The sequence below is a fragment of the Siphateles boraxobius genome, unplaced genomic scaffold (genome assembly GCF_051911475.1).
Source record: "Siphateles boraxobius isolate OS27281-9 unplaced genomic scaffold, OSU_SipBor_1 77, whole genome shotgun sequence".
In the NCBI taxonomy this organism is placed as follows: Eukaryota; Metazoa; Chordata; class Actinopteri; order Cypriniformes; family Leuciscidae; genus Siphateles; species Siphateles boraxobius.
In genome coordinates, this window is record NW_027509205.1 from 14,456,191 (window position 1) to 14,472,342 (window position 16,152).

The 16,152-nt window shown below is 44.9% G+C and overlaps 1 protein-coding gene across 1 annotated transcript in view; it reads right to left on the reverse strand.

The window, feature by feature from the left end:
* The window catches only part of plxna2 (plexin A2), a 225,524-nt gene that overhangs the window by 63,842 nt on the left and 145,530 nt on the right, over positions 1-16,152 (reverse strand). Inside the window, exons 7-12 of the mRNA XM_077218389.1 lie at positions 15,218-15,371; positions 13,408-13,504; positions 9,663-9,777; positions 7,658-7,858; positions 6,941-7,037; positions 4-203 (exon numbers count right to left, since the gene is read on the reverse strand). Of these exons, the coding sequence (XP_077074504.1) occupies positions 4-203; positions 6,941-7,037; positions 7,658-7,858; positions 9,663-9,777; positions 13,408-13,504; positions 15,218-15,371 (864 nt within the window). The remainder of the gene's footprint in view (positions 1-3; positions 204-6,940; positions 7,038-7,657; positions 7,859-9,662; positions 9,778-13,407; positions 13,505-15,217; positions 15,372-16,152) is intronic.

Genomic DNA, 16,152 nt, shown 5'->3' on the forward strand with positions numbered 1-16,152 from the left:
CACCTCAGTGATTCGAGGGTTGGTGCACTTCACGTTTGTGCTGGCGAGGTGTAACCAGCGGCTGGTGTAGGGGTTGGACATGGGACAGTGCTGGCGTAGGGTACAGCGGCCCTCCATACTGCACCAGCCACACTGGAACTTCCTCTCAGCCTTCAAACACACGCCACAGCTGTCCCTCTGAGCGCCACACTTATACAGATTCACTGTGGGACACAAGTGGAAATTAGTTTTTGAATGAACGCTGCACCATTCTACAATACACAACAATATGAGATATAATTTGGTATGAAAAAAACGTTCCCTTTCAAGGGAACTCGAGCTGCGTTTGAGACGCGGTGGGAACGCTCTGCGTGATTACGTCGTGAAGAACGTGTAAAATCAGTCCAATGGAAGCCCGCTACGACATAGGTGACGTCATAGACCAGGAAACTATAATGCCTGGTTCAGATTACACGATTTTAGCCCGATTTTGGCACGATCCGTTTGACGTAGGGTGTCGTGGGGATTCGTAAACGACAACGGGCGTCGGGACGCAAGATTCGATCTTATCATCTCGTAGAATGTGTCATAGTGGGCGACAACCTACGTCGCGTCTGCGATGCTTCACGACATCACGACAAAAAGACTAGCATGTTTAATTTTTTTAACGGTCGTCCACGACGGGTTCCGTCACATGTATGAGGTTGACCAATAGGAGCACAGAAGCTTTTCCGTACACAGCTTTCAAAAATGGCGAAACGAAAGAGAGACGATGGTGCTACTAGGTGGAGTAATGACATGGAGGAAAGGTTCGTGGAGCTGTGGCAACAGTAGGCCTACTCCTGCCTATATGATGTGTCATCGAGGGAGTGCGCGTGTGATTATGTATGTATGTATGCGTGAGTGAGTGCCTGCGTGTGTATGTATGAGTGAGTGCGTGCGTGCGTGTGTGTGTGTGTGTGTGAGTGAGTGAGTGCGTGCGTGCGTGAGCGAGTCTCTGTGTGTGTGTGTGTGTGTGTGTGTAATCTGTTATCGTTGTGGCAAGCTAGCAACATTATTACTTGTACTACTCGCTAAAAGTAAAAATAAGAAAACAATATTTTACCTCAAGTTCTCTTTGGAGGATTGACAGCCCATACTGTCCTCTTCGAGCAATCCAAGAACGTGTCCATTGTCGGGTTTTCTTTTTTTTTACGTTTTTCTGAACACAGGACAGCCTCACCGCTTCATCCATTGCTTGTTTACGTTCGTTTCCGGAAGTCACTCGCTACTAGTTTCGCCTTCTCGATGACATCACGCGCGTCATTAAAGACGGCACGCGATGACTGGTCAGGAAGCAACGTGTAGTCTGACATGTTTCTTGTCCACGACACGACAAGATTTTAGGAGTCAAAATCGCGTAGTCTGACACAGTGACTATCGTAACAGACAAAAAAATCGTGTAATCTGAACCAGGCATAAAGCAACCCTGAAATCAGACCGCGATAGCTTCTGTGCACCTTCAGCAAGCGCTCCCTGTATATCTGTCCTTGTCTATTTATTGTTGTCTGTCAAGCCCAATATATCTATCATTATTATGGCGAGCAAGCAAGATTATAGACGTTGTGTTGTTCCCTGCCCTCGTTATTTACGGGTGGGTACACACACATCAGCTTTGTGTTGCTTGTTTGGGAGTGGAGCATGCTCAGTCAGTCCTCGAGGGGGCTGATTGTGAGCATTGTATGAGTCTATCTATGAAGACGCTCCGCTCTCGCCGATCGTTCTTTGAGGAGGACGGTACGGTTTGCGCTCCCCGCGCGGGTCCCGCTGTTGCCTAGACACGGCGGCGACTCGCATTTTGGGGTTCGAAATCGGATCTGACAGCGTGGGTTGGGACGGGCCCCGCCCTATCTCAGCTTTCATCTGCAGATCCAGTGTGCTGCGATTTCCAGTTCTGAGGAATTGGTATCGTTAGTGTTTTGTTAAGAAAAAGTGAATAAAAATATTAAGAAAAAGGCAGATGTTTGATTTTTCAATAAATAGGCAGCTCATAACTCTGTTGAATAAAGAGGAGCTTTTAAAAGGAGGCTTTTCTAATGCTGTTGCTAGTTAAATATTTACTGGACAGCTGAACATTATGAGAGTGAAAATAAAAAGAGTTTATTAGATGAAATATATCTAAAAAAACAGGAAAACTCTGTATCTCAGCCTCCTCGTCGGGGACTACTGGTTTTTCCCTATCTCCACACTGAGGTGTCAAGATCGTGGAATAAACCAGTTTCTATTTTATGTGTTTAATACCCAAACGTCTAACTAGAGTAATGTTATGGGTATTAAGTATCATTGTATGACAGTGCCTTGGATTATAGAGACGCTTGCGAGCTTTCTCTCTCCCGAGTCGGCGTCATCATTTTTAACCCCGACGTTACCCACCAGCCATCTTTAATAATAAATAAATTTTATTAGGCAGTACTGGTGGGTAAAGTATTTAAGGACATAGATGAATGTGAGGATGTCAGCATTGACTCTATTCGAGAATATATATATATATATATATATATATATATATATATATGTTTATATGTATAAGTTTTTCTGATATAAAAATAAAGAAAAAGAAAGATAAAAATGTCTGTTCTTCTGGACGCTCCGCTTTCAAGAAAACTAAACCTTTCAGCGGCGTTCCAGAGGTTTCTTCCTCACCAATCTATGTTCCTGAAACTGGCATAGAGTACAAAGAAGAAGACCTGATGCCGAGGCTATCAGGCTTCTAAGGGTGGTCCTCTCCGGGGTAGGGACGGTTTTGAGAAATCGTTTCTCCTCGGCGCCCTCTGGGGTGAGACTCTCTGAGGAGGGTCGCAGCGCTGCCAGTTCGGTTGTTCCCTGCCGGTTCGCCGTTCAGGGCACCGAGGTGTCAGCGTCCCCATACGATCCTCCGAGGAGGGTCGTAGAGCAGTCAGTTCGGTCTCCCTGCCGGTTCGCCGGTTCGCCGTTTCAGGGTGCCGAGGTGCCTGCTGTTTCCTAGGATCCTCCGAGGAGGGTCGTAGGAACTAAGCTAGTTAGAGGTAGGCAAGATCTGAGGACTATCGTCATCTCTAATAAAGCTTAGACAAGAAGTCCTGTCGAATGAAGAAAAAAAAAAAAAGAGGGACGGTTTTGAGAAATCGTTTCTCCTAACGGCGCCCTCTGGGGTACGATTCTCTGAGGAGGGTCGCAGCGCTGACAGTTTGGTTGTTCCCTGCCGGTTCGCCGCTTCAGGGCGCCGAGGTGTCAGCGTCACCCTGCAATCCTCTGAGGAGGGTTGTAGAATGGTCAGTTCGGTTGTTCCCTGCCGGTTCGCCGCTTCAGGGCACCGAAATGATTGTTCAATCAAATCCAGCGGCCAGTCTCGAGAGACTGGTTCCCTTATCGGAATTTTTGGCAGCGTGGAAACTTCTGCCAAATATTTCTCTATGGGTCCTGCACATAATAGAAAAGGGTTACAGAATTCAGCTCGGTTCTCGTCCGCCCAGATTTCTAGGAGTCCTCCCCACGGTGGTGGACTCACAGCAGGCTCTGGTAATGGAGCAAGAAGTACTGACACTTCTTCGAAAGGGAGCTATAGAAAGGGTTTCTCCTCCCAGCAGAGAGTCAGGGTTTTACAGCCGTTACTTCATTGTTCCAAAGAAGGATGGAGGGCTGCGTCCTATTCTAGACCTGCGCCAGTTAAACAGCAGGGTTCAGAAACTCAAGTTCAGAATGCTTACACTCAAACAGATTGTATCACAGATTCAGTCAGAGGACTGGTTTGTCACAATAGACTTGTAGGACGCGTACTTCCATGTATCTATCCATCCTCATCACAGGAGGTTCCTGAGGTTCGCTTTCGGGGGCGAAGCATACCAATATCGGGTTCTTCCATTTGGCCTAGGTTTATCTCCCCGCACTTTTACAAAATGCGTGGATGCAGCTCTGGCTCCGTTGAGACTCCAGGGCATCCGCGTATTAAATTACATCGACTATTGGTTGATTTTAGCTCAGTCAGAGCAGGTGGCAGTTCAGCATCGAGATGCTGTTCTGTCCCACATAAAGAGCTTGGGGTTGCGGCTAAACACCAAAAAGAGTGTGCTCCTCCCTGCTCAGAGGACCACTTTTCTAGGTGTAATTTGGGATTCGACCACAATGCAGGCACGCCTGTCTCCTGCTCGTATTTCTGCGATTCTCACAGCCGCAAAGAATGTGAAACTAGGCCAGTCACTCACTGTGAAACAGTTTCAGACTGTTGGGTCTCATGGCAGCTGCGTCCAACGTTATTACTTTTGGCCTTCTGTACATGAGACCCCTGCAGTGGTGGCTCAGGACCAAGGGGTTTTCTCCGAGGGGAAATCCGTTCCGCAAGATCAAGGTCACGCGGCTATGCCTTGGTGCCTTGGCCTTGTGGAAGGAACCTTGGTTCCTTGCCCAGGGCCCAGTGTTGGGGGCTCCTTGTCGACGCGTCACGCTTTCGACGGATGCTTCCCTCACGGGATGGGGGGCGGTCATGAGTGGCCGCTCGGCGCAAGGTCTGTGGCAGGACCATCAATGTTCCTGGCACATAAATCGTTTAGAGTTGATGGCGGTATTTCTAGCACTCAAATATTTCCTGCCAGACCTGAGAGGCCATCACGTGTTGGTCCGCACAGACAACACTTCGGTGGTCTCCTATATCAACCATCAGGGGGGTCTGAGGTCACGTCACCTTTGCAAATTGGCTCATCAGATCCTCCTATGGGCCCAGGGGAAGTTACTGTCGCTCAAGGCGGTATATATTCCGGGGTGTCACAATGTGGGAGCAGATATTCTGTCGAGACAGGGGCTGAGGCCCGGGGAGTGGAGACTTCACCCAGAAGTGGTGGAGTTCCTGTGGGAAAGTTCGGTCGTGCTCAGGTAGACCTTTTCGCATCATCAGATTCAACCCATTGTCCCATGTGGTTCTCTCTAACGCACCCAGCTCCTCTCGGTCTGGATGCTATGGTGCAGGTGTGGCCGAGGCTGCACCTGTACGCCTTTCCCCCGATATCTTTGCTTCCGGGGGTTCTGGAGAGGGTTCGCCGAGAAGGGGCTCGTCTGCTTCTAGTAGCCCCTTATTGGCCGACCCGAGTTTGGTTCTCGGACTTGGTGTCTCTTCTGGACGGCTCCCCCTTGGAGATCCCAATCAGGGTGGACCTCCTGTCTCAGGCCGGGGGCACGATATTTCACCCTCGGCCGGAGTTGTGGAAACTGTGGGCCTGGCCTCTGAGGGGGCCAGGCTCAGGGAGACCGGTCTTTCGACCGATGTTGTAGAAACCATTCTTCAATCCAGAGCTCCTTCCACGAGAAGGCTGTATGCGCTATAATGGAAACTTTTCACCACGTGGTGTGTTGAACGTCAGTTAGATCCTGTTAACTGCCCTGTTGGTTCAGTTCTTGATTTTCTGCAAGACCGTTTCTCGGCCAGGTTATCTCCTTCCACCCTAAAGGTTTACGTGGCGGCTATATCTGCCTACCACACCCCTCTGGGGGGTACTTCTATTGGGAGAAACCCTCTAATTACTCGCTTTCTCCGTGGTACATTGAGGTTGAGACCTGCACTGCACGCTAGAGCACCGGCTTGGGACTTGGCCATTGTACTCGAGGGTCTGGCTTTAGCTCCCTTCGAGCCCATCGAGGAGGTTTCTGAAAAGTTCCTCACTCTAAAGACTTTATTTCTCCTTGCTATCTCATCTATCAAGAGAATTGGTGATTTACATGCTTTGTCGGTTGCTCCTTCATGTCTGGAATTTGCACCTGGTATGGTGAAGGCATTTCTCTACCCCAGGCCGGGTTATATTCCTAAGGTCCCACTGAATGTTGGGGGCCCAATAGTGCTGCAGGCCTTCTATCCTCCACCCTTTAATACCCCTGACCAGGAACAGCTTAACCTGTTATGTCCAGTCCGGGCTTTAGATGCCTACGTTTACAGAGCTGCCCTGTGGCGTAAATCTGAGCAACTATTTGTTTGTTTTGGGTCTCTCAAGAGAGGATGCCCTGCATCTAAGCAGGTTATGAGTAAATGGATAGTCGAGGCTATTTCATTGGCTTATGAAGCGGCCGGACAGCCTTCACCTATGGCTGTGCGGGCCCATTCTACTCGGAGTATGGCGGCCTCTATGGCCTTAATTTCGGGAGTTTCCCTTCTTGACGTGTGTAATGCGGCAGGATGGTCCTCTCCGCATACATTTGTCAGGTTTTATGACCTTGACCTCTCCACTCCTGGGGCGAGGTTGCTTGCTTCTTAGTGTGCGCAGGACCTCACACAGAACGGGCATTTGTCACTATGGCGTAGTGGGTATAGGGTTCCCACCGCGTCTCAAACGCAGCTCGAGTTCCCTTGAAAGGGAACGTCTCAGGTTACGTATGTAACCCTGGTTCCCTGATAGGGAACGAGACGCTGAGTTTGCCTGCCATACTTCCTGCATGCCCTGATCGACTTGCTTCAGGTTTTTCAGAAGCTATCGCGGTCTGATTTCAGGGTTTCTTTTATAGTTTCCTGGTCTATGACGTCACCTATGTCGTAGCGGGCTTCCATTGGACTGATTTTACACGTGCTTCACGACGTAATCACGCAGAGCGTTCCCACCGCGTCTCAAACGCAGCGTCTCGTTCCCTATCAGGGAACCTGGGTTACATACGTAACCTGAGACGTTTTTTATGAAGTTTTCTGGAGGGTTAGGTTGACCTATCTGACAGTTTAAGAGAGCTATCGATTATAAACATTTCAAGCTCAGCATAACCATGATGCTTAGGAAGTATTGCTGAGCATGAGAAAAGTAGCTTCAGACTCTTATTTTTCTATAAACATGAAATGAATAATAATCAGTATGATCAATAACCTCAAACTCTATTTAAGGTGGAACTATTCTGGCAGAATCAGACAGGTTACAGCATACTTACATGGTGTTTTGGCTTAAAAACGCATTATTTTAATGGGTTATTTATGCATTACCTTTGATGTTCTCAGGATTGTCAATGATGAAATTTCCATTCCACACCACTGAGAAATCCACCGGCAGTTCGCTAATTCTCATCCCTTCATACAGATACTGCAGAGACGGAGAGATGGAAAGAGGTTACAACAGTTTCCTGATAGTGCAAACGCTGAGATAATGTAAAGTTTATGATTTTTTAAATCAGATTTTGTCTTTGCTGTGTCAATTATTGATTACAATATGCAGCCAAAAAGTGAACAAAAAATTGGCAGATTGTGCAAGAGAGTGAAGCAAATAACATGAGAGAGAAAGAGAAAAAGAGAGATGGTTTGACTGTATTAGTGCTCTTATTGAGTTACTCCAGACTTGCATCATCAGTCTGAGGAATAAGGAAGACTTTCAACACTCCAATTTTCTACAGCTTGGACACTGAGCTCCAACTGCCTTCATCTCTACTTATAGAGTGTGTGTGTGTTCATTTGAAAGAGAATGACAAAAAGTGTGAGAAAGGAGGAGGTAAAAGGGTAAAATATACCTCGGCCACGTTCAATTCATGATCATGTTCGTTATAACATCACAAATCAGGTAACCAGTGCTTAACTAGCTATAAACTGTGCTTTTCTGGATCTCAATCTAGCTTTATTTATAGCTTGGATGATATTAGTACGTTTCCTCATCTTTGTCTCATTGTGATATTTCTTTCCCATGAGTACACATGCACACCATACACATACCGAGCTGTTCTGGCACTGTACGCTGGAGCTGTTGAATCTGAGAGCTGTGACTCTGTGACTGACTCCTTGAATGTGTAACACACACTCGTAGCCGCGCTGACCCGACTGGGGTTGGGGAAGGTTCCGGGCTTTCAGGGTGATGGGCTTCACCTCCCCTGCCGGGATCAGGATCTCCTCAGAGCGGACAAGTTGAGGACAGTCCTAAAGGAGTGAAGGGAATGAGAGGTGAATGGGTTGTCAAGACAAACTCTTAAAATCCTAACCTAAAGCCCTATTCGCACGGGATTAGTACTATCTGGGGACCTCGTGTGATTTAAAATTTACCCCGCCACATCTGAATTTCATGCGGCGCATTTGCACGGGATAACCGAAGCCTGTGATTTTACTCAAATTTACCGACTTATCTCCCGGATATAAAGTCAAAAGGCTATTGCTTGGAAATTTCTTTTCGCTATAGGTCTAGCTGTATGATATATAATGACATAAACAGAATAAAGTTCCTTACCGCATGCTGCTATACATGTCATTCATCTCCATCCAATCATTCTTTTTGTTTTTGCTCTTCTGATAATTTTCAGCTTTCACTTTCTGCAAATTGTGTAGTTGTGTACAGCGATATGACCCAGCACCCAAAATACTATCAAAACACTCCAAACCAGTCTCCATTCTTCCCGAAAGATGGATAAAAAGGCGCACATGAAAAAAAACTTGAAAAAATGTGGTACGATCCGGCCAAATCACAGAGATGCCGATTCGCACGGGACTAATATTATCACAGGACCTCGGTGTTCGGCGAAATATAGTAGGTAATTTGCGGGGGAATTTTTACTTTACAAATTACAGACATGGCCGATTCGCACCGGATAAAGATCTCAGACAAACTCCGCAATTATTACAAATGAGTAGAGGTCACCAGGTAATACTTATCCCGTGCGAATTGGGCTTAAGTGTACTCAGTAGAGAACAGATTAAGTGAAAGAGCCCTATAAAAATGTACAGTGCACATAGAAATTGTTACAATGTACACAACCCACATATGCTCCCCATGCTCACACACACAGCCAAGTCTCAGGTAGTCTTTAAAAGCTCTTCGACGTGTTACTCTCTAAAAGCTGTGTGAAGAGATGCCATCCACTAGTATCTCAGCCAGTGAGAGGAGGCCCTAGAGTCTCTCTAACACACACACACACACACACACACACACGCACGCACGCACACACGCACGCACGCACACACACACACACACACACACACACACACACACACACACACACACACACACACACACACAGGGAAATGGGAACTTCTACTGTTTCGTAATAAAGCTAAACATAATTATTGTGAAACCAGAAAACGCAAACATTTTGAGAAGAATATTAAAAACCAGATAACTTTGAACGAACATTGTATTAACATTACGAGAAGAAGAACATTTGGTAATAACTTGGAGAGAACATTAGTTCTGAGAACATTCCCTGTTAGCTGGGTAACTTCTAGGACAGTAATATTCTCCCTAAAGTATAAGGTTAAAAGACACAAAGATGCACGAATACATATGTACACAAACATACACTTACACACATGCAAGCCTGCACACACAAAAATGCAAATGAATGTGTGTACACACACATACACACACACCATGATTGATCATGCACCTTAAGGAGGTTTTGCCTGCGTGAGAGTGTGTTTATTTTGTGCATATGGCTGTGTGTGAATAAGTGGGAAGCCTGTGTGTGCTTTGAGAGCGAATATTCCGGATATCGACCGCTAATTGCTCGCTGTGAGAGGGTGAGCAAGTGTGTTTACCACCTGACAGGGTGTAATGTAGCACATTGATCAGCTGAACACCTGCAAATGCACGCGCACACACATGCACACGCACAGACTCTAGCGAGGCGACCGTCGACTTCACACACACTTTTCAGCAGCTCTTTTGTGATCCTGTAGATTTGCTACCAAGAGACTCTGACCTCATACACACAGTGTGTGTTAGTGAGCGTACCTCCGAGGCGTTGACACGTCCCTCCTGGAAGGAGCAGCTGGAGGGATCGTGGGTGCAGAGGTTTCTGTACTTGCACCAGTGGCAGCGGAAGGAACTCGTTACACAGGAAAGACACCTAAACAGATGGAAAAAAAGAGAGAGAGAGAGAGAGAGAGAGAGAGAGAGAGAGAGAGAGAGAGAGAGAGAGAGAGAGAGAGAGAGAGAGAGAATAAAGTATTATTACAACTCACTGATATCTCTGATTTATGATCCAAAGCCATTTTTTGAGGGCACTGTGGAAGTAGTCAGCATAAAAATGTAGCTCTGGGTTTTAGATTAGCAATGGGGAGCGGGTTGTGCCTTTGAGACCATAACTGCTGTGTCCTTGACCTTTGCGGCTTAATGCTGAATAAATTAAAAGTGTGCTGTGGAAATTTGCATGTGCCGTTGGACAGCGCAGTGCCACTGAATCTCACATGTCCCACTGAATCTCACAGATGTAATGCTGCTCTGCAAAGGTTAGACTTCAGACGTACAATTATCACTCTGGTATGGAGACATACAGACTTTATTAAGACATGCCGTGCCGTGACATATGATTTGCATTAGGACTGTATTGTCTGAGAGTGAGACAGTGGACTGCCTGACAGAATGTAGAATGAGGTATCTTAAAGAAAAATAGACTAAATCGAATTCTAATTGCAATACTGTAGTAGTTATCCTAAGCATTGTAATAGTTAGTAATTGTGACAAAGTTTTTCTAAAATAGAAAATGAAACCTTGTCAAAAGGTTAAATGGACATTCAGAAGAGTACAAGTACAAGAAAATACCCGTTTACACAAAGTCCAATGTGCCTAAACTAGTTTTCTCTTTGAGGACATCCATATGATATAGTGTTAACTGTAGCAAAAAAGGCCAATTAATTTAAGGCCAAAATTGAGACGAACCAGGGTTGAGATCCCAGCATAACTTCACCTCCTGTACGGCATCTCTATTTAGTTGTATAATCAGTATCACAATATGCAGCAGACAAACCAATGCGAGAATACAGTCATACATTTCAAGCATGTGTGCCTATGCATGTATCTGTGTGCGTCCCTGCAGCAGTTATATATTTATATGCAGATGAGCAAAGCTTACGAGAAAGAGAATCTACAGTACCAGCACGTTCCAATAAAACACTTACAACAGTCCCTCGAATTCAGAAGCAAAGCCCTTCTAGGGCCTTGTTCTATTTGCAATGGAACATGTCATTTATTTGATGTTGAGGAATCTTGGAGATGCTTCTAGAGTTATAAACCTCTACACATCATTTTGGCATCCAAGAGTTTTTGAGTGCCAATTAAATCATGCAGAAGAGTTTAATCTAAAATACTCATCAGAGCCGGCTCTTCATTGGGTCATTGGGCTCAAACGGTGTAATTTTTAATCACCTGATTGGGCGGTGAGGTTTTAATAGAAATCAAGAGCTAAAACCGATGTACCGCGCTGTACTTAATTCACTGTGTTGGGAATTCATGATGAATTAAGAGCATTAAACAACATTTGAAGTGAAAAGAAGAGAGGGAGGAAATTTACAAAGGCTGAACGCATCAAAATCTGAGCCAGGTTGAACACACAAGGAGGGGTCTTTCTGTCTCAGACTACCCATAATCCCCTGTGCATTGGCAGAGAGGGCCAACGGCGCTCCGTGTGAGGTCTACATGTTCAGAGGGATTGGATACAGGGAGTTTATTTGATTAGTTCCAAATCTATCAGATGCTTGGGCGACGTGGCCGTGAGAGAGCAAGGAAGTGAGGGGAACGGGGAGGGGGCGAGTCTTTCGCAGCCAGCCAATCAGCGCCCTCGGAAGCTACCTCTTCCTGAGCCTTTTAGAAAGCTTCCAGCAAACTGGGGGGCTCTGTGATCTCCTGCATCGAGCAGCATCTGTTCTCTGCAGAAGACACGCTTATGAGATGTGGTTTAGAATACACACAAGAGGCTACGAGTAAACACTAAAACACACATAAACATGCACGCGAGTGAAGTTCGGGAGCGTGGCGTGTACAAAGACACAAAGCGCGCTCAGACATAAGCGGTTGTTTATCAGCCGGCCTCCTGGAGAGACGAGATGCAGTCCAACTCTCTCCTCTCTGATCAGCCATCATAGCAGATGAAGTGGAATTGAACTGTGACAGACAGCGATGCCCCCAGCCGGAGCGCCAAACCCACAGCACACTTAGATTCAGCAATTCAGACATCTCAGCCTTGACACTTGAGAAATGTCAAGCAATCAGCCGGCATTTGCCATAATGGATGCTTTTTATAGCTGCACTATCCTCGCCAGTCGCGGGAAAGTGCAGCCTGGGAGGGATGCGATGCTAGTGGCCTGCAAAAAACGATTTGGAGAGTTCGGACACACTGCGAGAATCTGGTGCGCTGCCAAACACAGCTTTGATAAACTCTTTGAATATTATCAAAATGTCCCATGGGCCTGAAACATTCACAGTTTTTCCATGTTGCATAACACTTTTGAAACATTCACAGCGTGTGTAGTGAGCTGGCTGAGCGCCGTGACACAACGCTGATACTCTACGACACAGGAAGCGAGACAAATATCAGCAGGGCTGCGTATGTGGGACGAATGCATCATGAAGATAAATATCACAGAAACCAGATAGATGGAATGACACATTGTATATCTCATGATGTATCTGGAAAAGAATTCAGATTGAGTCGTAACGCTGAGCAACATCCGCGAACCACTTGTTATGCAATCAAAACCTACCCTATGTTGTCAATTTAACTAAAGCCAATTCATTTTCTCAGTCAGAATCAATATTAATGTTCAATTAAAAATGTAACTGGCTCTTCATCTGAAACAACTTTCCTTTTCTGCTGTTATCACTGACTGTGTGGGCTATAAGATAATGTTAACCATTAGCCAAATAGCTATTTAGGCACAGTATTAACACACTTGAATTCCATGTTTTGTTTAAATATCAATCCTAAAATTCCTGAGATTAAGTTAAGTTTTCAATTAATTAAAAAACAGCTACAGTATAAAACCGGTGAAACTTTTGGTGTCAGTAAGATTCTTTTTATACTTTTACTCAGCAGGGATGCATTAAATTGATCCAAAGTCACAGTAAAGACGTTTATAAAGATTTTGATTTCAAATAAATTCACTTCTATTCATCAAAGAATCATAAACAAATGGTTTCCACCAAAATATTAAGCAGCACAGCTGTTGTATTATTGATAATAATATGAAATGTTTCTTTAGCAGCAAATCAGCATATTAGAATTAATTCTGAATGTGACACTGAAGACTGGCAGCTGAAAATCCAGCTTTGACAAACAGAATATATTACATATATTTAAGTTTTAACTTAATGGAATAATATTTCACAATATTACTGTTACAAAATAATACTGTTTTTGATCAAGTATCAAGCATTAGGCATTAGAGACAAAAAACATTTCAAAATCTTACAAAGAACAAACTTTTGAATGGTAGTGTATAAAAATAGCTATGAAATTAGAACTATAAAATGAAGAAATCATGAGAAAGGTTTGAGGTCACATTGAGGTCTAAGGCTATGGGATCTGAGCTTTTAGTAGAGACATGTGCAAGATTCCTGGGGTATTTTCTTCAAAAGAAAAACCTCCGAAGAAGGCCATTTTTGCTCCATTTAATCTATCTAGGTAAAACAATTAATGAGTACTCACATGCAGTTTTTCTTTTCTATGGAAATTAATCAAATGAAGTGTGTGTATACTCACAGCTGGTGCACGCTGCAGTTGTAGAACTTCACCTCTGTGCTAATTAGCATCTGACCCGTTTCCTTCGAGTTCAGTCTGAGCTCAACACCCGACCAGTCTGAAAAGAGAGCAAGAGATGAGAACAGTTCTGTCGCATTGCATTCTGTTGTGTTTGCCACCCTTTTTTCAGCTTGCTTCATGCTCAAGCTGTCTTCTGATTAATACTTGGCATACCTCGCATCGTATTCTCACAGTCAAGCGGAGCCTCGAGCAGCTCTGCAGTGCGTGGCATCGAAGCCGATAAGAGCATATTTGGCGTTTTTTTGTGAAGACACGCTATTGTCATACCGAACACAGCTGAGCCCTGCTGTTAATGTGAAACGGGCCCGCGGGCGGCAGCGTCGATGTAATGGAGGAGGAACGGCTGGCATCGCCACAGAACACCAGCCAGGCCAATCCTGTTTGGCAGGGTGGTGGCGTGGAGAATGCCGATCGGCGTGCAGACCAAACGCTCGCGCTCGATAAGCGGCTAGCTCTTCATACTCAAATAAGCACAAGTTCCGTCCCAAACAGGCAGCAGTTCAGATAGCATACAGTGTGTGGGAGTCAGCTGTGACCCGAAAGCACTCCTCTTCCCTCCTTCACACCTGTTTCCACGCTTTGTAACATGGATGAATGGACTGAAGGGTAAAAAGTTGGCATTTTTAGACCTTTTCCGGCGCATAAGCCAACGGCAATAACTGGCACGCAATTCCCAAATGCCAGACTGTCTTGTGCCTTGTAGCTATTGGAAATAAACTAGGAATAGAAATGGTCACACCCATGACTCAATGAGCAGGTATTTCCACACATGATCGATGCTCATAAGCTCCTATCGAGCCCGGAATCGGTCAAGAGAAAGCAGCAAATGTGAGGCACCGGGGGATTAGATGACATTTACCTGAGGGAGCCCACTGATTGGATAACACTCCCCCCAACAAGAGCATGGGGGTTGTGGGTAAACAAAGCTGTCATTTACTGTGGGGTGGGAGGAGATTATTGTGATTCAGATAATCACAACCAACTTCTGCCGCATATATGGCCATCTGCTTCTCAACAGAGGTTAGACTGGAAGCGCATGTACAGTAGGAATTTTTCCGTGGACAAATGTAAGCTTTTAAAAAAACAAAAAAACAGTGTAATCTTGTTGTATAAGCGTTGCTAACAAACTGAACACGTATCCCATACGTCTGTAGTGACATACAATTACATCATGCAGTTTTCCATGGAACTGGATCCTCTGATTTTATTTTCCCACATTGCAAACTGATCCGTGATTATACTGCTAACCACAGATGACTCTAAACCTGATTGTTGATAAGCGTTGGAGAAGAACTCCATCCATAGTGCTATTATGGGTAGGGAGAGGGCAGAGGGCTCGTCACCTGTAATGGGTGTAAGTGTGTCTGAGAGCACGCGTGAAGCCCTGAGGCCGACCTGAGGTCATTGTAGGCTCATTAGAGCCGCGGTTGCACGTGGCTAGTGGGATCGATGGGGTGGCTTGAGTGTGAGAGCGGACGGCACCGCTGAAAGAAGCCCTCATTAGGAAGCAAGGCTGTTGGTACGCTAGAGAGGGTCTATTAATAGAGCATCTATACAAGAGAATAGAGATCACCTCTCTGAGGGGAACAGGTAGACGGATGGATAACGAAAAAACAGAAGAGATGTCAATTGATAGGGAAGGTTGAGTGCATGGAGATGAAAGCAGGAGAAATCAGCAGTAATTCTAAGGGGTATAAAATAATGCACGAATATGGAGTTTTAGTTTAAATAGTCTAGTTTTTATAAATACCTTGATCTGTGGGGATGATGGGAACATCTTTAGCAGCGGGAGATGTGCAGAGAATCTGATTCCCATCCACTCTGCCCTCAACCTCCGTCAGGTTCCCGAAGGAGCAGGTGATTCCAGCAGAAAGATCCGGAACATCTGTCACTTTCACCAGCAGCTAGACAGAGGAAAGAGATAATTTTTATATTAGATCAGGAGTTTTCAAGCTGGAAAATAAAATCTAATTAAATTAAAATTAAAATTAAATAAATGTATAGCAATTATATAACTATTATTTTATATTTAAATAACAAATTACATAATTCATTATATAAACCGACTACATGTCTGAGCCAAGGCATAGCTTAACAAAAGAGATTCATTTCTGATCAAATAACCTCAGTCTCTTCATACGGACAAACTTCATTCTACGGCAAATGGTCTCACACAGCATAAACTCCAACCATCATTACAGACTTATAACCTTATAAAGACACAGAGGGTTGAAACTGGGCATTTAACAATCCTTCTATCCTTTCTCTATCTTTGAACTACATCTCCTGTATTTCACACGAATGCTCTTGCACATCTTCTCAAAGTACGCATGGTCCTCTGAAGTCATTCTCTGGGGGACCGGTGACACATAGGATGAAGCTCACAGGCTATAAATACACACACTTCACATGCCAGGAGGGAAGTGCAGGCTGGTCTTCTCACCACTGAAGAAGAGGACAATTATTACTGTGATATTTGTTAAGATTGCTCGGCTAACGTTGTGTTTTTACCATGCCGTTTTCAACAGTTCTAGCCGTCTTGCAGCTCTTTTGAGAGTATCTACATTCGGCCCATCTCATTGACTTCCTTCACCCTCTCTTTTAAAATTTCCCCATCTCTATATGGCTTTCAATTACTTTTATAACAACATGGACGTTCCTTTCCTTTCACTCTTTAAGCGACAG